The sequence below is a fragment of the Scophthalmus maximus genome, chromosome 6, assembly GCF_022379125.1.
Source record: "Scophthalmus maximus strain ysfricsl-2021 chromosome 6, ASM2237912v1, whole genome shotgun sequence".
In the NCBI taxonomy this organism is placed as follows: domain Eukaryota; kingdom Metazoa; phylum Chordata; class Actinopteri; order Pleuronectiformes; family Scophthalmidae; genus Scophthalmus; species Scophthalmus maximus.
This window is the reverse complement of record NC_061520.1, coordinates 15,008,394-15,035,057: the sequence shown is the minus strand read 5'-3', so window position 1 is coordinate 15,035,057 and position 26,664 is coordinate 15,008,394. Positions and strand designations below refer to the sequence as shown.

The window sequence follows — 26,664 nt, the reverse complement described above, 5'->3', positions numbered from 1 at the left end:
CTGTCTCCCGGTGCCACATGTGAAAATTGCGATGTCACAGGCTGCGATTCCCCCCCCCCCCCCCCCCCCCCCCCCCCCCCCCCCCCCCCCCCTGCTCTCCTCTGGATGAGACGCTCCCACACGTCCCCACTGACACCCAGTGATCAAACTGCAGCGCAAGGCCCCGAGTGGCTCCTCCAACCACTTGTTTACAGGTCGACGCATTCCTGCACGGATAAAATCTTAGAGGCAGCAGGCACACGTTAGTTTTTTTAAAATGTCTTCAGCGACAGACAGGAGGAGGAATGTCAGCCGTGGAGCTGTGATATAACCACAGAGTGTGGGCGTCAGTGTGCTCAACAGTGTTCACTGAGTGGTGATGATCCCAGATCAAAAAACACACACTGTCCCATTACTGTAACTCCAGTGGGTTTCTGTATACCTCTTATTCGAAAGTGAGTTTTCCCAGGCGCAGTCTTGGTTCACTGTGGATCATACAGGGTATCCCTACAGTCATCAGATGTTTTAGTGCTGCAGTGTGTCACTGCTGTGGACCAGTGCGATTGTTGAGTTCCTCCGTACAGGAGGACCCTCCGGCTGCTGGCCGTCACATTGTGCTCCGCGCGCAGATCAGTAAAGCCGTTCAAGCCAGAGCTCACCCTGAAAACACACCTCCAGAGCCTGGAACAACTTCTGGAAACTATTAAGGCCTCACCAGCGCCACTCACACGTCCGTCTGTTTGGTAAGAGAGGAAGGAGGGTGCTATCAAGGAGGAGTTGGTGCACACACGTTTCTCAAACTCGTTGCCGGCGGCCAACAGAATGTGGGTTTATTTTTTTGCAAAGATATCATGCTTCACATTCGTCCAGGGGGAATGTCTGACCAGTGAATGAACACTGAGCTCCTAAGAATGTTTTTTTAAGACGCCTCGGTACTGTCTGGAAAATGTTTCCGAGGAGGTGCAGCGGTTTGCCGTAAAGGGTTTCTAAATTTGACATTTCATTAAATTCAGCGGGACTTAAACACGCACGAAGCACACTTCTGGTGAGATTCATGGTCGAGGCCACGAATGCTTCCCTGTGCCTTTGAAGTCAACACATTGCAGTATATGCAAACCAGAGCTGCGAGCGTCTTATGGAGCAAAATCCACATGAAGGAGCACCTTAAAGAGAGACAGCCTCGGATGGGCCGCAGTCTCTGCCTCTTCCTCGGTCCACAGCAACAGCAGAGAAACCCTGCCCTCACAAACAGACCGTCTCCGTCTCTCGATGTGCTGTTATTGTTTTTGTGAAAATTTTCCTTACTCCGAGTCGTAGTCCCTCGATGTGATGAGTCAGCCTCGGCCTGCGTACCAGAGGAGAACACAGAACCATAAGCTTTACATGAAAACCCACTGAGGCGTAGGGGTGGACAACTGAGCGATATATTATCTGCAATTTCTATTTCCACTAAAATTGTGACTCCTCGCAATCACGGTCTGTTAAAATAGTCATAATATGATTTGTTTTTTGGTTTACTGTCGACACGACCCAGAACATTAATCAGTGACACTAAATGTGAGATTCACCAACTTTTACAAGGTGTCTGTAACGTTAAAAACACATCTTGATGCCAACTTTACAAGAAATTACCCAATATGTTATTTGCTGTATAGTTTCCCCTTTTCCAAGAATAGCTTTATTTCTTTTAACCTCTTACTAGCCTCTTGGATTTTTAAGGCCTTTTTAACCACACATGCTACTAGTAAAGTTTTCCAGACTTGCCTTCGACTTCTTTTTCCATTTTCTAGACCATTTTCTCTCTCTCTCTCTCTCTCTCTCTGTACTGTAGCCAGTCTCCAGGCCACCAACCAACCCGGAGTCTAATTGGGTCTAAACTGCTCTTTGTTCCCGGGAGGGTACCTCCACGAACAGTCTCAAATTGTTCAGAAAGTGCTGCTAATTGGGGGAGCAGTAGAAAAGGCCCTAATGAAAGAATTCACGTTGTTTCACTCCATAGAAGGGATGTCACCGCAGCAACAGATCACGAGTCCTCGGGAAAATGGACAGTACTTTTACCCAAGGCTTTCAGTGGTAAACACCTTCCATAGAAAGTAGAAATTGGAGAGATGTTTTCGAGATCTTGTCAGTAATGGACTAGCTGGAATCATTACCTCTGCCAAGGAGGTCATGTTTTCACCCTGTCTGTTCGTTTGTTTGTTGGTTGGTCGGCTTGTTTGTTTGAGAGCAGGATTGCTCAAGAAGCGACTGAGTGGATTTCCACGAAACGTGGTGAAACGATGCGACGTGGGCCAAGAATGAACCCATTTCATTTTGGCGCATACTGGGACTAAGCAGCACTTCTTTAAAAACATTGCAACATGTGGCTTTTTTTCTTTTCTTTCTTTCTTTCTTAAAAAAACAAACAAACATTTTCACAGATTTCTCAGGGAATATTTCATGGATCATGCTGAAAGAAAACTGGCATTTTTATGTGACCGACATTCATTTCAGTGTGGATTGAGTGAATTTATGGGGGCTGTCGGTCCTTGGCGGAGGTATGCGCTCTCCTGAGTGCCATTCTAGTTTCATCTTGAATCTTTTCTATGTTTTTATGCAGACAACTATTTAAATATCCATTCAAGCAGCCTCTATCGGAAATGCACGGTTTTGCATTTTATGTTCTGTTATTCCCCTCAATGCTTTACTTCTTCATTTAAACCATATCCTTCTTAATGAAAGCAGCACAGGCTCTTTTCTTGGTAATGGACTCACTATCCAGGGACTCTGCTCCTGACAGTTTCCCCCTGTGGACGTCTGTGATGTGACATTTGGTGGTGGGGGCCTTAGAACTGGCCCAGCAGTACGGTTGTGATTGTGGTGCTACCGCCCTCACAATGGCATCCACATGGCCAAAAGGCAACCACTTTACTGACGGCAATATGGGATCAAAGTACATTTGTTAGGCGCTGGTTTGCTGCTGACCTTATTCCACACAGGCAACAGTTAAAAATCGCATGTAGAAAAACAGTTAATGTAAATAGCAGATGAAGAGTATATTTAACTTTGCTATAAATATGTGGTTGAGAGCAGGTCTTTGGTTGCTGCTTAAATACCTGAAAGGACACACTGAAGGCCAGGCACGACTACCTCACCGAGCAGAAAAAACATCCAGTACTTTAGTCAACAGCTTTTCCCGATTATAAAAAAACAAAAAAACAAAACAGCGGAAGGCTTAAAAATCAGCTGTAGTATTACACAATGGTAGCTGAACAGTAATAATGGAATTCTGTACTTACAAAAACATATCTTAAGACATTAATGATAATTCAATATCCACATGCCTGATACTTAATGTCAGTCATGGTCACAGCAAGACACTAAGGTCGCTATATTCACATTGATTTCCTTTGCAGGAAATACTTACACCACCATAAACTGCTCTACGTAGTTCTGTTTTTATACGTTGAAAGACAAACACACTGTATGGATGAGAAGAATGATGCAGCTCTCATGTTTGTCCGTTCAATTTGTCGCCTGCAAGCAGCCAGTTAGCTTAGCTTAGCATAAAGACTAGAAACAGATACCCTGATTGCATCACAACCGCCTACTGTACCAGCAACTCTATGACTACAGGTGTGTTAGTATAATAATAATAATTTTATTTATATAGCACCTTTCAGAAGTAGCTTCACAAAGTGCTTTCACAAAAACATACAAATCATAGACAATTCAAATCAGCATTCCAACAATAATTCGGTTTTCAGGTCACATGTCTGTATAAAAAAAGAGATGGGGATTATTACTGATTCGGAGCTAAAACGCTTGTGGGGACGGAGATTGTTTTAGTTTTAAAACACAGTTTTGAAATAAAAAAAACCTATTAGTATGGATGTAGCCTGAACCACTTGTGGAATCCGCAAAGTCTCTGCTCCCGGCCAAGGGACAGCCCCCTACACAACTTCTGGTAGAACATAAACTTTTGTTTTTACTCTTTAGATTTTATAAAGATTAAACCAACAAAATTTGATAAGTGAGCCAGACCAACTGTTTCCCCCGGATTCTATTCATTGTGCTAGCTAACTGTCTCTTCATATTGAATAGACCGATGCGAGTCGTATGGATCTTCTCATCGAACTCTCAGTCAGAAGGCAAATGGTTGTCTTACGCAAAAAGTTGGACAGTTTCGTTCTCAACTCTAGCTCATTCTGTTCACCTTCTATGATCTACTCGTAAAAAGAGACTTTATTTTCATAAAACACAACTGAAGTCTTTTAAAAGCTGACATCTATTCAAGCCAAAATGCTCTTGTGTACATGTGAGCGAGCTTGTCAGAACAGCCCTGTGACCCACTTTGGAGTTGTGACACACTGATTGAGATACACTATCTAGATGGAGCTATTAAAGGGTGGGGAGATAGAACACAGTCTCAGGCGGACACACACGCACACACACACACACACACACACACACACACACACACACACACACACACAAACACAAATACACAGTCACACAGACACACACACATATCTGAAGGTAAGGATATAAAAAAATAAATAAACACTGGTGGAAGCAGGCTGAGAAAAATGCTGAGCCTTCTCTGCCGCAAGTCTTTGATTCGTAGCTTAGACCAATTGCTGAGGTGGAGGCTGCGTTGGCTGGAAAAATACGTCTTATTCAGTAGTTATTAATTCTCTTGGGTGACAGAAATCCTTCCTGCAAGATGACCAAAGGTATAACATTAGGCATGGAAGGGAAAGCCATTTTGAGCCTTGAAACAAATGTCATGAAAATAGGGTAATTCTGAGAAGCAAAAAGAGGGGTTTTGTTCTGCTCTTACTCTTCTACTGTTGCAGTATTTTTGGGGGTATGAAATTACCTGTAATGGTATGTAACATTTGGTTATATTGCAGGCCATTGTCACATGGAAAAAAAACTGCAATATTCAACCCTTTTTTTAGCTCTGTTTTGGTGCTGAGCAAGTAGATCTCGGGTACTATACAGTCGGCATTTAAAGCTTTAGAAAAATAAACTGTCAGAGCAGTGTGAGTGGACATAAAACATTAAAGTTGTGGGGCAGGAAACCCAACAAAAAGCTAAAAGAAACTGTATGACTGTCAGCTGCAGAGTTGGGTGATCATGCTCTGCTGGCTGATCACTTTGAGTGACCTGTTCAGGTAAAAGACTTGTGGTCCAAATATTGGTTGTAACAGCTTTTAAATGTGTATAAAGCACCTTGTTTTGTAGCTGCTTCATTTATTGTAAGCGTGAGGAAATCCATTACTTTGATTTTATTATCATAGCTCACTTCACTTCAATTTGAAAAGTACTTTGATATTGAAACTGTACACTTTTCCTTGATATATAGTTCACAGGGGAAGCAACAGACAAGAACTATAATCAGTCTGGGAGTTATCTATCTAAGACATCACACTCTCTTGATAATGCTGCTGATGAAGTTGTATTTGCATGGGTATGAGTGTGTGCAAGAAAGGGAATCAAAGTTGGACTGACCATGTTTGGGTGTGAAAGGGATCGGAGAGGGTGGGCATAATGCTCGGACCAGGTATTAACATCTGTCTTGGGTGATCCAATCAAAAGTGGACAACCTTGCATCAGTATGAGTCTCAAGTGACCACCTACGATCCAATCTTACATCCCCACTTCATATTAAAATGCACCAGTACATCATTTCTGTTCACAAAGACCAACAGATGACAGACGACTTTACTCATTTGAAATTAATAGTAAATCATTATGTGGTGGGCACAAATAAATCAGTGTATCGGAAACACGTGTAAAATACCTCCAGTTTATTATGAGGACGTCAGGTGACCAGGCGGTCCTTCAGTGTGGCCCAGGATGCAACAGAATGTGTTCTGAGTGATCGGATCTTTAATGCAAACCTGGGTGAGTTCACACCTGTACTAAGATCTGTCCCCTTGTGATTGGATAACCCAAGCCGTTCAACAATCGTAAAGACCTGGTGGTTTAACTTTATTGTACTTATATAACTATATATAATATACCTTAAAGGGGCAGTATGTGATTTTGTAGAAAGTTTGTCTCTCTCTTTGTTGTTGTTGATGATTTCACTGCACTGACTCGGGTACGGGAGACTGCTGGCTAACCACTAGGTCAAAACCTGATCCCTGACCCGTAACAGTAAGTTACAGAGCCACGGAACCGACAGCTAGCGGGCCGTGAGGAAATATGTGCAGATTGACATGCATTGGTTTTAAATCACTTACTGCCCCTTTAAGTAACAGGGATCCATGTTCACCCATTCATGCTGAAGCCAGGCAGTGTCAGGGTCTCGGTGGGCTGACGTGTGTCACCCTTTCACACCAACCACAAACACGAGTTTAACTCCAGTGTCAGACTCTGCGTCAGTCTGAAAGGACTGTTTGTGCAGCATGTTGTGACCCTCATTTGTCAGGTTGCCCTTGCTTATTGCACAATGGAGGCCGTGTGACATAGTGTTGGTGCTTAAGATTGAATCTGTTTCCATAAATCTATTCATATCACCCAATGTACAGGATAAAGCCCAGACATCATATTATCTGCCTGTTGCAAACATTGTTGAGTTTAAATTCTAGTTCCAGATAGAAACTGTCGTTTTCTGTACATGAAATGTTTCCAATCTTTGCCCCTCCACCAGATAAAATACAGTTTATTTTCAGCATGAGTCAACACAAAAGATATATTCCACAACCATTATTATATTCGTTCCCAACCATTATTATATTCATTCACTGCCATTTTTTAAGGGATAAAAGTGTGATGAGACTTCCACCCATTGTAGATTAGGTTTGAATTCATTCCCTGTAGAAAATTGAAGCAAGCAAACAGACCTCATTCCTCCCTGCGTTACTTCCTGATCAAGTACAGTATGTGCCATTAGAAGTCCCCACAGCTTCATCCTGGCTTTTCCAGACTGTGAAACTCCAGTCATATTCCAAGGTCATTTTTCATGAAAGGACATTGGTTTAGATGTGTTTCCAAACTTATAATCCTTTACACAAAGTACCCAACCCTAACCTTAACATAAGCCTAACTGTAACACTAATCCCTCAAGCAGGCATTCACCCTTCACTCCGGGGCAAAATCTCCTCACATGGCCTCTTGTGGACCCACAATCATTATTTCTGCCTTCCGCCTGAGCAACAACAGGGCCGATGGGCCAATGTTCATGGGCCAGTACTCGACAAACATTTAAAGGTGATATCGCATCCAATTAACCCCGGTGAACACAATGTGTAACATTGCACATCATTTTCAGGCAATCGGGCCTTTAGTGTGGCGGACTTCCCACACTCGACCACATCTGTGTAGGAAGCTTTTTGTGCATTGGGTGATTCTGGCAAGAGATCCCTTCTATTATTAGCCTCCACACAACACAACGAAAAGGAATATTCCTGAACATTGTTTGGAGAATGTGTGGGTTTTCACCTGCATGTTTGCAGGTTAAATTGACTTAACTGAGGATCACAATCACAGATATTTGATTAGCTTATTTTCTTCTTGGCGCACAGTTGGATGAGAAGATTAATCCACACAGTCTAAAGTGGGCAACTGGTTAGCTTAGCTGAGCTCAAAGACTAGAAACAGGGAAAAAAGGTAGCCTGGCTCTGTCAAACAGTGAAAACAAAACCACCTACTAGCTCCTTCTAATGGTCACTAATGGTCTTTTTTTCTTTTTTCAGATCAACCGAAAATTATAGTTTTTAACACTTCATTTTTTGTACAGATTATACAAAAGAGATAAAAGGTGGTATATTAGCTGGCTTGCAGGCTTTGTGAACTGTGGAAAACAGCATATATTTTACAGACAGATGCCATTTGGACTTATTTGAAAAATGGCGTGTAGCACATCTGTAGTGACAGAAAACTTCAGGCTCAGAGTAAAAGATTAAGCACAACATCATTGATTCGGATTTACTTTGGCACTTTTGAAATGTCTTATCGAATCATGGTAAGGGCCCTTCGTTGTCATCTTCAGGTGTCACTGGCGGTTGAAGCTTGCTTCAGCTCATGGACGGTGAAATCATTTTCCAAGAGATTCTAGTCTCGAGCGTCACACTGAGACTTGGAACTTGTACAGGTCTTATGAAAAGGCACTAAAGAATTTCGCATAATCTTCTTGAATATGTTTCCCCCAGCAGCGTGCTGAGAAGGCTTAATTGTCATTTTTCTCCCCCCGTGCAGCCACGTTCAGTACAGCGTGTGCTCTGGTGGTGGTGTTGCAAAGGGATTTGTCTAAACTGACTAACTTGATGGCGGTGGATGGCACCTTGTGGTTTCCTTTTTGCGTCATCCCCACTCTGCTGCTGAAATTCGATTGAATGTGGAAGTGAGGCAGGTCGTAGCCTCTATCCCTAAATAGCAGTCATGGTTGATTACCACTCCGGGGGTTGGGACGTGGTGAAATCTCAGCCAGACATCCAAATAGCTCTTAATTAAGTTCACATTTGATCACTCCGCCTTGCTCTGCAGGTTCTGCCTCTTAGTACCACAGAGGCCCACGTAGAGTCTGACCTGTGAAATCCAAACACTCGCAGGCAGAACTGTGTTGTCCTGCATGACGGAGCTTTATTTTGCTTGGCAGCTATCACCAGACGTGAGCACATTCCTGGTATTAATTCTCCCCCTGTTCTAAGTTTATGCATAACACAGACTTATGAAGACTTACAAATGGAAAGCTTTCGTATAGAAGCTCACAAAACATCTCCTAAAAATAAGACTGACTCACACATTGGTCCAGAGAGGTGAACAGTTGAGCGCAAATACAAGCAGACGGAAACATCCTTAAACTTTCGCTCACTGTATGAGTTTGATTAAAACATGAACACAGTTTGTCATCTACTCTCTCCGTTAATATGTCTCGATTCTGTCGGAATCTTTGTTTTCTTTTGTCACTATTCATTCACTGATAGGCGTCCACTGCTCCTTCAAACTCTGCCAGGAAGGTTTATTTAACAGGCACAGCTGGGGCCGCTTCTTCCCTGTTTTGTAACATGACAAATTGGAAAACGTTTTTCCTTCTTTCTTCTCACTCTCTTCCATTACAAAATCCGGAGGCGTTCGTGCCTGGGCTGTGGAGGAGGAAGAGGAGGTGGCAGACCACAGTCAAAAGCGGTCCTTACAGACTCTTCCTTCATTTTTGGCCTTTAACAGAACCCCCTTAGTTTAGCAGAGAGGTCATGAAAATTGACCTCTGCCCCTCTCCCTTTCTTCTTTACTGCCCTCTCTCGCTAATATGTGTTCCCTTTTCCTTTTGCTCTTTTAAGGCTTTTTGCTGCCTCATTACTTGCCAAATTCGGTCTCATGTCGACGCTGATGAGGGCATCCAGTTACGTCCAGTTCTGTTGCATATGCCGAGATATTTAACCAGATATACAAGTCAAGTTAAACTGACTGTGTATTATTCCCGTCTTAGGCTCTCAGTTAAAATAAAGTTTGTAACAAGGTTTTGCCAAGTGGGAGTCAATGTGGAGATTAATTACATACAATTCAAGTTGTTTATCTTGTCATATAAACCTCCCTCTCCTGAACATCTGAAAACATTAGAAAGCTTTATCACTTCTTGCAGCAAAGCATACTTGTGATAGCAGGACCATATGTTCCCCTTGAGAAACTGTTGAATTGTTTTATTAGTTTGAGTACATGCTCTCTTCGGTAGACCAAACATGAGGTCCCCCCCCCCCAACAGACATTGCAATAGTCTCTTGCTTTAGCCAACACACCCACCAGTCCTGGATGAATCAACATCAGTAACAATGCTCCAGAAGCTAGAGAATATCACCGTCTCAGTTCAGAGCGGATGAAGCCCGAGGAAGTTTTCTCGGCCCCTCTGTCGTGAAGGAAGATGCTGCTGACATGTGGGCAGGCACAACATGCATTTACATGACTATGTTGTATCCTCCGTCCTTCTTGGTCTGACATGTGTGAGTTGTGGATGTATGAGTGACTTAAGATCACTAAAATCAAGGGAAAAACTAACCCGATAAGAAGATATATGTAATATCCACGTAATATGTATTCTGCAAAAATTCAGTGAGATTCTTTTTTGCCAATGTCCATCTGTTGGCCGATCTGTCCACCACCCTGATGGTCAAATCTTAAAAGATGGAATTGCTATGGACTTTACTCCATACATTTATGCCCCCTGTCAGGATTGACCGTCCGACTTGTCATGGAGCATCAATACCAGGTAGAAATTGATCAATTATACTGGGGCTGACAGATGGTCTCGCAGATAACAAACTGATCCAATTGGTAAAGTCCGTCTTCTGGTGTGACTCCACTCTCTGGGCGCTGCGTGAATTACAGAAGGGCAGATCTAGAACTGTCTTGCTCAGGAACAATGGAGACCGTCGAGGTGAAGTTGCGATACCTCATGCAGCTTTTGAAGTCGCTGCTCAGGCTCCCTTGCAGCGGCACTAGTGACAGTACTTTAAGTCGTCCTTCAGCTCCACCGCTGTTGAGTGGTGTGTGATGAGGCGGTAGTCTCAGTGTCTGCTGGAGTTTTTTAGTGCCCCGGTTGATCTTTGAGGGCAGGCGTCCAACGTATTTATAGCTCTGCTGTGGGTGTCGAAGGAAATGGGGCTGTGGCTGGAGACGAGGCTTGTGTTTGCCATAGGAGAGTGCTCTTCCAGCCAGACTGAGCTCCTCCCGGAGGACTAGCAGAGGGCAGTGGATTTGCAATCGGTCTCAAATGGCGATGACCCAAAGCATTTTCATGCGGCCTCCACTTCTGTAAACACACAGGCAGCTCCTTGATAGCATGTGTGACATTCCTCCATCCCATCACAGTGTCCCGGCCCAGCTCAGTTTGTTCTCAGATCCTCAGGCCACTCCCCAGCTGAGAGAGCTCTGCCCCACCTTTGACTTGTACTTCACACCATTTGTTCTCATTGCACCAGTTTATCAAGTCTGCTCTCTCTTCGTTTTCCTGTGCCGAATCCATCTGTTTGCCCTCATGGCTGTTCCATCCTCCTTCTCACTGTAGCATTTCCTTTTCAAACAAACTACATACTACAAATACATAAGAGACCTGTGGTACTGTGCACCAGATTACAAAACCCTGAAAAAGATCTCCATAGCTCACAGTTATCATTGACTTAAAAAACAAAGAACCTAGATATAGTTTTGTTAACCAGATTAATCCAAATTGTGTCACTTGATTTGCCCACAGTTCAAATGCAAATTAACCGGCACATTACTTCCGTGCCGCCCATACAGTACAAGGCAATAAGCCGACATCCTTTATGCAACCAAAAAGTAGTTGTGCTGCTCCATTAGGTTTGTCTAAGGAGCAAGAAGTTATTCACTAATAATTCTCCTCATGAAGTGGATTGTTAAATCATGCACCAGAATATTAAAACACTTTTTTTCAATCTTTAAAAAAGGCATTGAATTCAGTGTATGAACAGTAAATTCTACTTTACACAAACTGTCTCTATGCTGGGTAAACACAGGATACAGTTTTATAATGCAGGTGTAGATATTTGTCAAACTAAAACTAACAGAGAAGTAACTTCCTACCCTCGTTATTAATTGGACAGTGTGCAAATATGAACTCCAAGGCATCAAAAGATCTGCTGCTGAGGCAGACCAACAGCTGATCCAGTGGTGCTCCCGCTGTGCTTTAGAAAACGGCTGAGCGGAAAGGGTGTCTCATCCCTCGCTTCTTTACCTTGTATCTCTCCTCGTGTCTTCAGAGGTGGACAAAAAGGATACGTGAAGTGAGGGAAACGTGGAGGCAATTAAGGGAACTGAGATGCACCCATAGTCTGTAACTTGCCTCCCAAACCACCAGTGTGGTTTTGCTCCCTGTAATCTCAGTGTTTCAGTGTTATTTATTTGTAGGAGTAAACATCAGAGAGGGGACATACAACCCACAATGGAAAATGCCGTACAGGTAGAGGAAAAAAGGCTAAAAAGAGATTTTTCATGACTTTTGTCTATGATAAATAATGGTACTCACAAAGTCAAACATATTCTAGTTGTGATTCGATGACCTGGAACGGGCTGTAATGACAGGTTTGGCCTTTGTCGACAGTCCCTTTGCTTCCCTCCACCTATCACAGCTGGATGATGTGGTGGTGGTACTATTCTCCCCTTGCTGTTGCATGACTTCACTTCCAGATAACTAACCTCCTGACCTACTTCCTCTGTTCCCTGATATGTTCTTGTCAGCAGCATCTTTTGGTTTTGAGTGTGAGGCGGATGTGCACTCCTCCCACAGCCTTTATTGGAAGCAGAGTTAACAGCATGTTGAGTTTGAGCATGTCAGCATCTAAATAACCAAGATGACAATAGACAGATGCACCACAACTTTAGCCGCCAACTGTGGCTGGTGTTCATATCTCTGAACAAACAAACAACTAAACGAAAGCACGCACCAAGGAAGAGGAATGAGGAGCTAAGAGGAAATGCTGTTACACAAACCTGGTTCGATTTCATGAATAATTCAAAGCCTTGTAACTTCGGAGGAAACAACGCCCTTTTGCGCACACATCCACAAATGCACAAACGCACACACACACACACACACACACACACACACACACACACACACACACACACGGGCACAAACACACACACACACACACACACACACACACACGGGCACACACACACACAACACACACACACGCACACACACACACACACACACACACACCGATCACAGTGGTACAGAGAGGAGGATAAGAGGGGAATGTGTGAATGTTCGAGCAATATGTCAGCTTGAATTCATGGTATTTAGGTTGAGCTCCATTTCAAGATTCCCTTCAATGCTGGAGTTGGAGGCCAGCTTCAAATGTAAATACAGTCATCCTGTTTATCCTTCCTCATCCCCTCATCCACCCAATCCCCGTCCCCTTCCCCATGCTATATGCCTGAATAATCTCGAGGTTACCATAACATCGTCATGTCCAATCGGGGCCTTATAATCTGACCGTAAAAAGGCTGACTGCACTCGGGGGGGGGGGGGTTAGCACCTGTTTTCATATCACATTTTGTAAAATAGCATTAAAAATGTAAATGATCCGACATGAGGCCAGTGATTGATTCAGTGAGGTGAGATAACCACTGATATTCAAAGTAACAGAAGAGGAGTATGCTTAAAAAAGACCTTCAGTCTGATGTAGAAAAAAAACAAACTGAGGCACAGAGCCAAGTGATAAATATTCAGACATTTAATTATCCATGTGAGAATTGCGGTTATGGTTAGGGATTGCTTGTTGCTGTCTCCTTATCCTGTATGACCTCATTATTAAAAGCCTATGGTGTTATATAATTGTCTCTTTTCACTGCTATGTCCACAGTTCTGTAATGTTTGGCTAAATGTTGTATTAAGCTCCCTCTCTCACCAGATGTCTTTTTTTTTCTCTCAAACTTGTCTGAGAGTTAATTTGCCTTTTGTAATTATTCATGTTGGGCCGGAGAAATACTGAGTAACATGTTCATGGATTTGGGAATGAACCTGCCATGGGGCGCCTATTTCAGGTGGTATTCTTCTCCGCCTCAGCCTCCAACCTGTTACCATTTTCAAAATCTCCTTTTCTACAAAAAGAGCCAACCTCTTAGCTTGCATCCTACATGCTGAAAATGTCGTTTTGATGAAATCGACGTCTCGCTTTTACTGATTTAATGAATTCATTTTAAGGACTGAGCTCATCTCCGCATGTGCAGATGTTCTACCAGAACAAGTCACTATTCTGCATGCTGAGTTTTGCACCGTCTAAGGCGATGGTGACTGGTTAAACCAGCCAGAGTCCCCCCCACCCCCCTCATGATAATGAGCACAGCCAGATGCATTCCTCGGCACTGACACAGTACCGTGGAGATCGGTCTGGCCATGTGAGATCATAGAGTGCATATGCAAATTATGGGTCTGGAAAGTGAAGCCAATGTGGAAGTGGCCTAAAACCTGTTTTTTCCAAAATGACCAGTAGAGGTAGACTCTACTGGTTGCAAAAATGACTTCTCACTTAATTTATACTGTCAGTAAACGTTTTCCTGAGGAGTTTATCGTCTCCGTCTTTATTTTTGAAGTCTTCTTCAATACAGGCACTGTGTACATTGGGGTGTGGGTACTGATTGACAGCTAGTACCGTCCAAAAGGGGCATGTTGCAGGTGTAGGTGCAACCCCCACCACTCCAAATATGGTTACTTGTGTTTTCAAAAACCCTTGTAATTTATATTCCATTGAACAACCAGTAACCAGTATTCTTTTTATTTATTATTCAATAAACTTGCCCAGTGCTGTAAAGAACAAAACAGGTCAGTTCAGTATAAAAAAAAGACATTTTTGTAACAAAGCAATTATTTGAAACCGGGACAGTATGAACAATAAAAGCTAAGTCTATGTTTTTTTCCCCTGACAAAATAATGTTTAGTAACACAAGTCACAACTCAGCAGTAAGTTTTTTGAATCCAACTTCACTCACCGAGCGACTCCTCCGAATGGCTCAGCTCTGCTGCTGGTGTGTTTATACTGTATGTGTTTATGTGGAGATCTGAGCGGACCTGGATTTGTGTGGGTTTGAAAACCCATTTGGCCGTGGATGGAGTGGGCAGTTTCCCACCCTCTCCGGAAGGTTGGACTGAAGGGGGAATGGATGGTAGGGGGGCAGTTCACTAAACAAGATATTCTTTTCTTCCAGACGTGTTGCATCACTGCACATGGCCTGTAAACGCTGACCTGAATATTTAGGTGCAGCATCTTTATGCACAGCCCTTCCAGGCCTTTTATGAGAGTGTGTTTTGGTTTCTGTGTATCCTTTTCCCTTTCCTCTCCATCTCCTCTTCCAAAACCTAATTAGGGCCATTGAGGACCACTATTGGCTCTGAACACAACAGACCCTGCTTACTAATGAGACCTCAGCAATAAAGATCACTGACACAAAAGGGGGATGCTTTTTATTTTTTTCAGAAATCTTTTCATTAATTCACTTTTGTCTTTGTCTCTTTTCAGCCCCAAAGACCTGCAGCCCAAAGCAATTTGTGTGCAAAGACGGGGTGACGTGCATCTCTAAGGGCTGGCGCTGCGATCGGGAGAAAGACTGCCCGGACGGCTCCGACGAGGAGCCCGATGTTTGTGAGTCTTTCTGAGTTGAAACAGTCCGGTGTATTGTACCCATGATGCTGACCGTAACCTCACTGTGCACAGCGTTTTTATGATTCGGCCACATCTGACATTTGGCTGCCATTCAGGTTAGATAATTGAAACCATATAGAGAGAAATGCTTTTCACATTATTTAGATTACATCCACATTACTACGTTCTTGATTTGAAAACGCACCAGTGCGTCCAGGTTCACGCCTGCCGTCCACACTACAATAGGTTGCTGGCTTTGTTTTTGGTTTGAAAACTCTGGGGAAGCATTTTAGTGTGGAGGACGGAGACGTTCGGTAGCAATAACACAGTCACCTGCATTTGCTCCCTGATCGGTTCTTATCAGTCAAGACTCAACGACCTGTGGTGAAGGAAAAAACTTGTAAATACTTACTTTAAGTAACAGTTCCACCTCGTCATTGGTCCAAGACAGGGAAATCCCTACTCTTACTAATAATCCTTTTTTTTTGTCCATTCAACTCTGTGAATTCTTTGGCATACAGGCTCTCACTGCTTCTCTCTTCAAAGCAGGTTCAGATGGGAAACAATTGCACGAATCTGCATTTGATTTTACTCATCACAATAAGTGCAAACTCTAGTTGGTTCATGTTGGCCTAGCCTCTCTCTGCAGAAGATTCTTGTTTTGGTAATGTGTGAATTATGGCGATCGATTTGACTTGAACGCTTTTCAATAGGTGCAGATCTTTGAGGATCTGAAACCCACCGTGGTACACTGATTTTGCAATCTCACGGGTCTGCTAATACGTTAGTGAAGCGCTTGATCCCTGCAAATAGACTCTAGATGCAGTCATCAGCTCACAGACTGAGACTGATGGGCTATTAGATTTATTTGGCTAACCACAGCCACGCTTGAGACAACAATGGGATGTTTTATCAGCCGGCAAGAGGGGTCATTTGCCTTCAAACGGTCCTGTCATGCCCAATTAGGAGATTTACAAAGTTTGTCTTTTTTTTTTGATAAATGCGATCGCCGTGAGCTTTCAGGAGCGATCGTGAGTCGTGAGACAAAACCAAACTCGGAAGGAGTTGTGGAAAAAAAGACAGCCGTCGTTTGAAAGTCCTCATTGGAGTTAAGATGCTGACATGCGGAATCCCTGGGAATTGAATGAATGCAGTAGTGTGTGTGTGTGTGTGTGTGTGTGTGTGTGTGTGTGTGTGTGTGTGTGTGTGTGTGTGTGTGTGTGTGTGTGTGTGTGTGTGTGTGTGTGTGTGTGTGTGTGTGTGTGTTTGGTTGACCTAAGACGACAGAGGGCTCTCGATGGGTGGACAGTCAGTTTGTGGCCGAGCACTGTACGTACGTGTGTGTGTGTGTGTGTGTGTGTGTGTGTGTGTGTGTGTGTGTGTGTGTGTGTGTGTGTGTGTGTGTGTGTGTGTGTGTGTGTGTGTGTGTGTGTGTGTGTGTGTGTGTGTGTGTGTGTGTGTGTGTGTGTGTGTGTGTGTGAGGCTACGGGGCAGAGTGCTATGGCTGCAGTCTAGACAGAGACTGTATGAGAGTCGGTCTGGAAGTCATTAGAGACTCGCCCAGAGCAATGGAGAAACCTGCTGTTTTTCACAACCTGCTCTTTCCCGTCTTCTCATCTGTGGGGACAGCCTCCTTCTGTGTCTGTATCTGGAACGGAAGCACTGTGCCTCAGTCCCCTGCCTGATGCTACTCCCTCCAGCTTGTGCCATACTCTCACAAAAACAACAGTTACGGGACCGTTGCTCTGCAGGGACGTGGCTTTACACAGGGTCAGTGCAGAAAGCCCAAGACAGAAAAAAAAACTTATCTTAGCCTTCTTAGAATGTAGGTGTTTTTGAAGAAGTTAGGTTTGTTTTGATTGTTACTGAGGAACTTGGCCGAGTACATACTTGAGTAAATACTGTTATCTGCAAATTCAGAGTATGACCAAATGCAGAAGTCAGCACAGATGGTTAAATGATGTGTTTGGGTGGTTTTTATTAGAAATGAAGGTTTCTATTTGAGAGTTGTGAAATATTCAAGTCAATGGTTAAGTCCGGTGATATTCTGCAGTTGTTCTTTTCTCAACAAATCTCATGAAAAGACCACATACAACTGATAAAAACTACTGTGCCCAGCTGCTATAGGCATCCGGGTGGAGCTTTAGGAGACGTACCACATTACTACCTCATCCTCCATTTCAGTCCAACCTTTGTCTCAACACTCTCCCCATGTTTCATTTTGCTCTCTACTGGAAATTATCAGAAAAACAAAATGCCATTTGGAAAACAAGAAAGAAGAAACAAATAAAACAAACATGATGTCATTGAGCAGATGTTGGGTGTCAAAGCTGCAGAGCTGAATCTCAACACAGTTAATGTGGTTGATCAGCATTTTTGTGTCTCATCATGTGTGTATGGTTTACAGAAAATGCACAGTACACCGCCCGTTTATTGAGTAACATTTTTAGTTTTAATTGTTGTGATGAAAGCGCTGTAGCGGATGCTTCTCGTCGAGGGAGGTTTATTTATTCACTCATGTGGACGGGGATTCACAGTGGCCTTTGTTGTGGTGTTGGCCATTGCCAGTGAAGTCAGCCACTGTCCAGTGCAGCTGCTTTGCCCTGCTGTGTAGCCCCCACAATGCTGTTCTTTGTGCCCGGGCGTGCCGGGTCAGACTGGTATAGAGGGATGCTGAAAAAGTCAAACAAAAACAAAATGGTTGTCCGGGCATATGCCCTTTACGTAGAGCGTTGATCAGCATTCCCTAATCCATGGACATTTGAAAGCGGTGTCATGGCCATACATGCCTGGTCCGTGGCTTTCGGGGCTGGGTGCTCTCGTAGAGCCATCACCCTGGGCTGTAGACTTTATTAGGGTCCTCAGATATTCCCACGTGCTGTGAGTGTGCCTTGGAAACACAGGAAGTGTGTAACGCAACAATGATGTCCCCTGCCCTGTAATAAGGGCCTTTTTACAGACAGTTCCCACCAGGGCCGCAATTAGCTCTTTAGGAGACGGAGCACTTTTGTAACAGCCACTTTCCGAGTGGAAAACATAATCTTTCATGATGTAATTGGCATCTCACGGACTCCTGTCAATAAAATGAAAGAGACCGCCTTGAAAAGAAGTCAAAATCTGCTGTTTTTTACCGTCGATCTGTAGAAGTTAAACCCACAGCTGTTGTAATGAGGCACGAGGAGGTTTATTGTTTGGTTCACGTTCGGTCGGTCGTTTTATTTACCAGACAGTTGAAGCTGGTGGTTACACGGAGCAGATAGGAAAGAGGCAATGATTTGTCTCATCCTGCTACTGTCTCCTAAAAAAACCTTTGCTCAACATGAAAGACTCCGTCGCCTGCCGCTGCCTTGTTCCTGCACGGAGCTGCAGCAGGAGTGAGTGCGCGCACACACACACACACACACACACACACACATACACACACACACACACACCGAGATTTTCTCTCGTGCAGATGACAGAGCAATTGTCTACCTTTTTAAAAAGTTCAAAGATGCCATTAACTGTGTTGTTTATGACAAATACCCGAGCATTATAGGATGTTTGTTGCCATGACTGTATGGACTTCATAGCTTCAGCGTGTACCGAAACAATACGTCAGCTCATATATATCATGTCATAACATAAATGCAATGTACAGTATTTTGGCAGGGAAATGTTTTTGCAGTAAACTGGCCATGAAATATGTCGCAAAAATGTACTGTTATTGAATCAAAGAAGAAACTTTTTCAGGATACGACGAGAGATGGAGTGGCATTTATAATGCAGGAGAATGAGGATATGTGATAATTTGGGTAATTGACGCCCCCCCTCACCCTGCACCTCAGAGGTACAGGCACAGGGATGTTGAACACCTGTCTTTGCCTCGTGGCTCGTTGTTCTCCCTGCACATTAACACCAGCGCGTCTCTGGTTTGTAGCAGGAATAAATGACTCCATCCTGTACGTGAGAGTGCATTATTGAAGACACCGCTTGTCGCCTGCATTGGTTGTTTAGCTTTGGTCTCCTTCTGTCTCTTGGCTCTTACAGTGACGATTACTCTCATCCTCTTTTGCGACTCCCTTGGGCCTTTCCCGTCATTTGCATCGCTGTTTTTTTCCGACATGATAATTAGTTTTCTTTCCTTTGAATTACTTTTCTAATGCGCTACATGACAAAGAAAAAAAAAAGACTGGAGAGAGTCTTAGTGCAAAATTCAAAACAGACTTAAGTGCCTTTCATATATTTAGTCATTCTGTGGCAGCAGCATGGCTCTCCCCCTCTACTCTCTACGAGAAAAAAACTTATTCTTGTAGCATACTAATAGTTTTGAGTTAATCCTCAGTCCATTGTGAGGAAATAATAGGCGAATGAATCGCATAAAGAGTCATTGTCAGAAATAGAGTCTTTACTGAAGAGCTTTTTTTCAGCCTGTAATACGTCTGTGTGTGTGTGTGTGTGTGTGTGTGTGTGTGTGTGTGTGTGTGTGTGTGTGTGTGTGTGTGTGTGTGTGTGTGTGTGTGTGTGTGTGTGTGTGTGTGTGTGTGTGTGTGTGTGTGTGTGTGTGTGTGTGTGTGTGTGTGTGTGTGTGTGTGTGTGTGTGTGTGTGTGTGTGGAAGGAAGCAGGTGTGTGCAGGATGAATGGCATAACTTTGGGATATTTCACCACTGATTTAATTTGGGTCTATCTGTTTGCGTTTCCTCTCTGATAACCAGCACTGATATAGGCTAATGTATCCTGATATATGAATCTTGCGATTGACGCTGCTGATAGACCTGTTTGCCTTAGTGGTTTCTCTGCCCCGAGCAGCCGTAGTGCTGCTGTGTTTGGAGAAGGCTCAGTTTGTTGTGCTTTCAAGAGCTGGATTTAGCCTTCCTGCTTTGCTTGTCACCCTGCCAGCCACCCCAGAAGCCCCCCAGGAAGGAATGAAAATGTGGTGTTGATATCTTGGAAGGAAAAGGGGTTTGCGGAGAGCCAACTGACCAAAGATCCAACCATCAAGTGCGGAGTGCAGAGAGGGCACACAGTCTGCCACCAGGGTCAAAGCCAGAGATGATTATAATAAACTGCATTCATGTGGTGGATTTTGTATAACACCGCTGTGACGCCGAGACGTGATCGCCTGGACAAAGAAAACGGCAGCAGCTGAAAATAAATCTGCCCTAGTATTTGTGAGGCAGCCACAGGTGCAGCGGGACTGGCAGGTTAATGTGTTGTTTTCCACCTGCACAGTGAAGTGTTTATGGGATAGCTGTCAGGAATAAACTGCGACGCGGGCACTGTCGTCCTCGGCACTCTGCTGCTGGAGCTGTTGCTGTCTTGCTTCCCGTGAGCTTTTTTGACGAGTCTGTGTCGAGCAGCAACATAGACACACTGTCCACTCGGCTTTGAATGAAGGCCCGGTGTTGTTGCTTTTTTCTGTGCCGCGTCCGTCGTTTTGGGGTTTTCTGTTCACTTGGCAGGACAGATGGGGGTCAATGGGGGCGTCGGGGCTGCTGGGTCAGGATTCGGGTGCTCCATCCAAGAATGTGTCATGTGGGGCTAAGAGCCGCACAGAGAGGGCCCAGGCCGTCTGTGAGCACATGGTCATCCGCGGTCAGAGAGACACAGTATTAGTGTGTCATTAAGAGCTGCCAGGCAGTAAAGTGGTGCAGTATTAACAGTATTTATTCATGAGGTATATTTATGGATCAGGATTTTAAATAATTCATCTACGCCTGTGTGGCTGGTGTCAGGGAAAAGTATCCGGGTCATTTTGATTATCTGTCAGACAGAATGTGTGCCGCTGTACCTCACACGTGTGTTGTCTCACATGCTGAAGCTTCTGTAGTGTTTAAAAGGAAACTAAGGCCACGTGAAGCCTTGTCGCTCTCTGCAGTTGGCCTCATTCTGGCTCACATCAAGTCCCTTTTATGTTTTGCTCCGGCACTGGAAGCATCTTGTTATTTGTTTGCGTGTTTGCTATTGGTTGAATAAGCATTGTGCCGACCAGCATATGGAGGGGAAGCATGAACCGGTGCATGGAAAATCCCCACAGCCTAACAAGCTTTGGGCTCAGGGACAGCCTGATCCAAACCCAGATTTTGACTCGTTCTCCGTCAGCTGGGGCTCTTTTCTGCTGCTGGAGAGGAAACGCAGACGGAGAGACAGTTTCCACGATGAACAATTCTGCAAAAATGTGAAGGAAAAAGCCCTAGATTAAGAAAAGTATCGAGAAGTCCACTGCTGATACATGAACTAAGGAGAATGTGTCTTAGAGTAATAATCCTGACAGGGCACATAATTAGAAACTGCCGCCCCTCCTTTCATCATTGTGCCCCCGTGGCCCTCACCAGGCCCCGGCTCTCGCTCCATGTGGCCGTGCCACTGTTCAGATCAGGCTTCGCATGTGACGCCGCTTACAACACTGCGGCTCAGCCCGCTTTATAGGGGGCCACAGCCGATTTGTGTGATCCAAACAATGGCCTTAGTTCTCTTGCGCCCCCTCCCCTCCCTCAGCACCACGGAGTGTGAGGTAGTCTGCATGTGATCTAACCCTGTGTGCTGCGGCTAAGAGACTCCACTCGTGCAAGGTGTCTGAAATCCAGCATGCTGCAATCATGTTTTGATGGATGCTTGGAGAAGAAAGGCTTTGTTCGGCTTTAATGGTGACTTGGAGTCAACAAAAGCATTCGGCGGTTGTCAATACTGCCCCCCTATACCATCATCTAGATTCAGGCTGAAGTTGCAGTTGTTTGTACATCCTGAGGCAAACTGTGGCGTCAGACAGACCTATGGAAGAAGTGAGATCTGCCCTGACACCTGCTGACGTCTCCGTGACGTCTGGGGCAGAGAAATTATGCCTTGGAACAGCCTCTCTGGTTCTCCGTCGGAAAAGAAAAGTCAAATCCCCGGCGCCACTGGCGGCGTCACAAGGTTAGCCTGCATGGGTCGATGACGGGAGACACTTTTCCCCTGCGTGCCATAATTGAGCTACAGATGAAAAAAGCTGATGCTGTACCAGCAAGCCTGTTAAGACCATTCCACCGAACTGGTCCTACAAACTGCACAGGGGAATAGAGCAAATAGAAACTTCTCAGGAAGTTAACCTGGCTCACTCGCAGTAGATGACAGTTGAAATAAAGACCCTGTATAATTCACATTAGCAAAGGCCTTTTCCACTGCAGCCCTGCTGCCAACTCGCACAAGAATGAGGCCTTGTGGGGCTCTGTCCACTTCCCGTGGATGAGGTGTCTCCTCTCTGCTTTTGCCTCACTTTATCCCTCTCCCTCTTTTTTTGTCCTCTACAGTTTTCGTTGCTCACATATTACCCTCCCTCTTACACAATTACTGTAAATAGGTCAACAGATGTTGGAGGAAAATAATGGGAAGAGATAAAGAATGAGCGGCAGTGGGGAGGAGGCGGGACAACCAACAGTTTGACTGTCCACACAGGCAGAGAAAGACGAGCCCTGTAGAGGAGTGATCGCTTTCCGACAAAGTTAAAGCATCCTACAAAAGGAGAATGAAAAGACAAAGAGCCTTGGCATCATGCTGATTCTTGTTTATAAATAGTTTCCAGTTATGATAGGAAGAAGTTCTTTCAAATATGTGCTGTCCTGAGGAGAAAAATCCCAATGGTGCAATCACTCAGCGCAATCACTCAACGCAACAAAGTGTTGTTTTGAATGGGGAATTATTTCATGCATCATCACTGCAATGCAGCAATTGGGGTTAATACGTCAATGATGTCAAAAAACAAACAACACATCGCTTCGGTGGTTAACACCGTGTGAAGGATCGTGTCAACATTTGCAGTCTGCCGACGCAGCACGGGGGTTGTGGACCACACGTAGCCTGGTTGGACTTGAGGACAAAACTTGTGCTGAGTCATTCGTCTTTTTTTGTGGATGGAAGTCTGGTCAGAGTCACAAGGCAGGAAACTCCATCCATGAAAAAGAGTTCTGTTATAAGGTTGTTTAGGAGAAAGGCCCCGTGTGCTTGGATAAAGGGTTTAGCAGTATATTCACATATATCGAGTTAAAACTGCGTAGACTTAGTGTCTTCGAGGAGGAGTAGGTTTAGGCCTAACTTATATTCATCCAAGATGAATATGTTTTCTTTCTCAGGATCCCAGAGTCCTGCATGCCACTACACTGGCATGCTTATTGTTGGCGTTTTGCCTCTGGGATGGATGTGTGTATGCCGTAGATGTAGTGAAGGTAGTCATTTGGCGAGGCCCGGCTTGGATAATGGTGTGTTTGTAGTTCCTGCTAGTTTTCCCAAGTGGCCGTCTCATGCTGCCACAATGGTTCCTTGAATTTCTGCCTCATGGTTTTGCCTGTTCAGTTGGCAGGAGGAAGAGATGAATGTAAATCCATGATGGATGAGAAGAGGGGGAAGGCGCATTGGGAAAGAAGGCAAAGGGAGAAAATAGTGTTATGCTCAAGTGCATTTCTTGAAGAAATTACTTCATTTTAGAATCTAAACTGTCTCTGATACAGGGAAATGCATTTGTCTCTGTCATTGTCTCACAGACACACTTTGTGAAAACATTTTCAATAACCCAACTTGTAAAACCGCATAAAGTTTTCTGTTGTCACGACATTAAGACATGCAGCCCTGATTAATTACAGCAGAGTGGATGTACAATGCGAATGATCGATCGCTGTGCTGAGTCAGACAGGTCCTGCATTGTCTCATCTATCGAGTCACTGGGTGATGGTCAGAACAATTCACATTCAATTAATGGCCTTTGTTGTGTGATTATAGTGCATACGGTTCAGCTTATTGTTAGGTGGGGGGGTCTTTGTTTCAAACAAGGGACATCGGGATGTAAAGGATAGAGGATATTATGGTGTCACCGACAGCGAACATCATTTTATCTTTCGGTATTCGACAATCAGTTCATTTCTATTTAATCATTTGACAACAACACTGTCGTTCAAACACATGGCTTATGTCTTTGGTCGAGGGCTCGAGGGATTATTGCTCACGCTGTGCTTCGCCAACTCCCATTTTCATTCTAGACTGGTTGTATCCGCAGTTATCGCTCATTTGTCGGAATTGGGAACTGGTCCTGATCTGAGAGTTAAACATTTGGGGTGTGGCTCAATGCCTGTTTGAAGTTAAGATGGCATCCACAAAAAGACAACGATACAATATGCTGCAACTTTAAGTCCAACGAAGAGAACGTGCCTTCGATGGCTGTAGTCTGGTCAAGTCACGTGTCAGATGGGGCGTCATCACTGCACAAAATGTCACTCGCATTTAGCGAATGAGAGTCACTGGATCAGCCACGAGTCACCACATCTGACGAACAGCTGGCGAACTGGGATAGGAGCCCATGGGCGATATGTTGCCGCCTGATATTGTTGCTTGTTGTGATGCACGTGGAGGGCACATGCGATGTTAGTGTTGCCAAATTACCAGAAGACTCCCCCACGCAATGGACTGCAAATGATGCAGTAACTGGTAACCCTAGTGCGATGAAACGTTTTGGATGAAATTTCAAATGATGAATCACATTTCTGGATCAAAATATATGTGTGGGTTTTTATTGGCACTGAGTTATAAGCATCCTGCCAGCTAGAATGCATATGTTCAAATCAAATCAAACATCATTTATTTTGCGTCTGTCAATCAAATCAAATGCAGTTCAAAGTGCTTTCAGGTGATTGACAATACAAAGGATCTCAGAAAAGTCTCGGATTTAGAGGCTAATTCTTACCAAAATGATCAATAATTGAAAAGACAACAATAAAAGAAGGGTAATGAAGATGATAAAACAAGCAATAAAAACGACAATAGATAAAGTACTACACAAAATAAATTATACCAAGATAGTAAAAGGTCAATAAAGTTAAATAAGATAAAATGAAGATAATCATCAGCACTAAAATTTTAGTTAAAAGAAATAGGATTAAGTAAATTCTAATGATAAAAATGAATATGAATAATAAAATTATATCATTTTAAAACACTAGACAAAAAATGTACATCCAAAAATATCGACATTATCAGCATTTACAGCAATGTTGGGCAACTGATTCCCAATAATGTTAAGCATGAAGGATATTTCTCAGCTGCTGTTTTTAGTGTAATCATGTTTATTGCTCACCTCCTGTAAGTTTCCTCTGTCTTGTATCTGTGCGTACTGTAGGATGGTGTGTGATGAAGCCCGTCCACAGATACGAAGGAGCAGATAGCTCGACGGGCACTCACTTTGGCGAGCTGGTAGAAAAACATGTCCGTGTTGTTGCAGTCTGACAAATATGTCGTCAGCCTCACATGATGCCCGGTCTCCATCACAAAGTCTGTCATCAACTGGCAGCATGCGAGAGCAGTTTTTTATAAAGATTGATTTTAAAGTATTTCTGCTTTACTGAGCAGTTTTATAGTCGGGGCAGAATGGATGAAAGTGACAGGGAGAGAAGGCAGATAACAAACGGCCGAGGGTAAAATCCATCTTTAAAAAAAAATCTCAGCGACATGGTTTTGTAATACGTGCGCCTTCACGGCTTCGAACAAATCTGCTTGCAACAGGGGGTTTGAGTGACACAGCTGGAGCTGGGTTTCACAGAGAAGGTTTTGCAGTGTTATCCATTTTGTTATGACATTGTGCTTGTGTGTCGGCCTGCTGAGAGCCGCTCTTGTTGCAAAACCAAGCAGAAATCGCCGTCCTAGTGACTTAAGTCGACAGAGGGGCACACAGACCTCTCCCCAAAAAACTGAACACTTTAGGGAATGCCTTATTTATTTTCATATGAGTGTACATTAAATATACATCTGATAATAATTAGGCCTGTCCAATAATTACGTTATCGACTTATCGTACGATGCATGAATATAAACTCAATAATGTTTATTGACCTCAATAATAGCCATTGTGTCTACATGCTTTTTTGTTGACATAGCACCTGTTCTCGTCGTAATCAATATCTTTATTGGTCTATAAAATGTCAGAAAATATTGTTTTCTTAGTATTTTTCTAAAGGCACCATGACTTCAAATTGCTTGTTTTGTCTGAGGCCTGAACATAAGTCTAACCTTTTGATAACATTCCTCTCAGCAGCAACACAAATCGTGTAGGAATTGCACGCACTGAAAATGACAATAATATTGTTTATCGCAATAACTTCTGGGACAATATATCGTGCAAAAAAATAGTAGTTATCGTGACAGGCCTAATAATAATTGATGTGACTAAGTAATCTCTATTTGGGTTGCTCTAATGGGTTGATTAAAGATTTGAAAGGATTAGTCGATGAATTGATCAGTTGATTTACTGAAAAATTAATCACCAGCTATTTTGACGATGAACTGATTATTTAAATATTTTTTCAAGTAAAGGCAAAAAAGAGTGATTGATGATGTAAAATAATAATTAGTCGCAGCAGTTGTTGATTGTTACCAATAACATGACACCAATCATGTGTTGTGACGCACCCCGTGTAGCACACACAGGTCAAACAGCGTGTGTAGTTAGAATTGGTAAATAACCAATAAAGTTCATCAAGGTGAAACGGCAAATGAGCCATACGTCCCCTGTGTGACATTTCTAAGGATTACCATGAATTCGGAACAGGCTAAGTTTTGACGGCATTGACAAGCATAGTAATTATTAATTTGAAG

At 43.7% G+C, this 26,664-nt stretch overlaps 1 protein-coding gene across 1 annotated transcript in view; it reads left to right on the top strand.

Annotated features, from left to right (window-relative positions):
* The window catches only part of LOC118308921 (low-density lipoprotein receptor-related protein 1), an 87,682-nt gene that overhangs the window by 469 nt on the left and 60,549 nt on the right, over window positions 1-26,664 (top strand). The window contains exon 2 of the mRNA XM_035630383.2: window positions 14,949-15,071. Within this exon, the coding sequence (XP_035486276.1) occupies window positions 14,949-15,071 (123 nt within the window). The remainder of the gene's footprint in view (window positions 1-14,948; window positions 15,072-26,664) is intronic.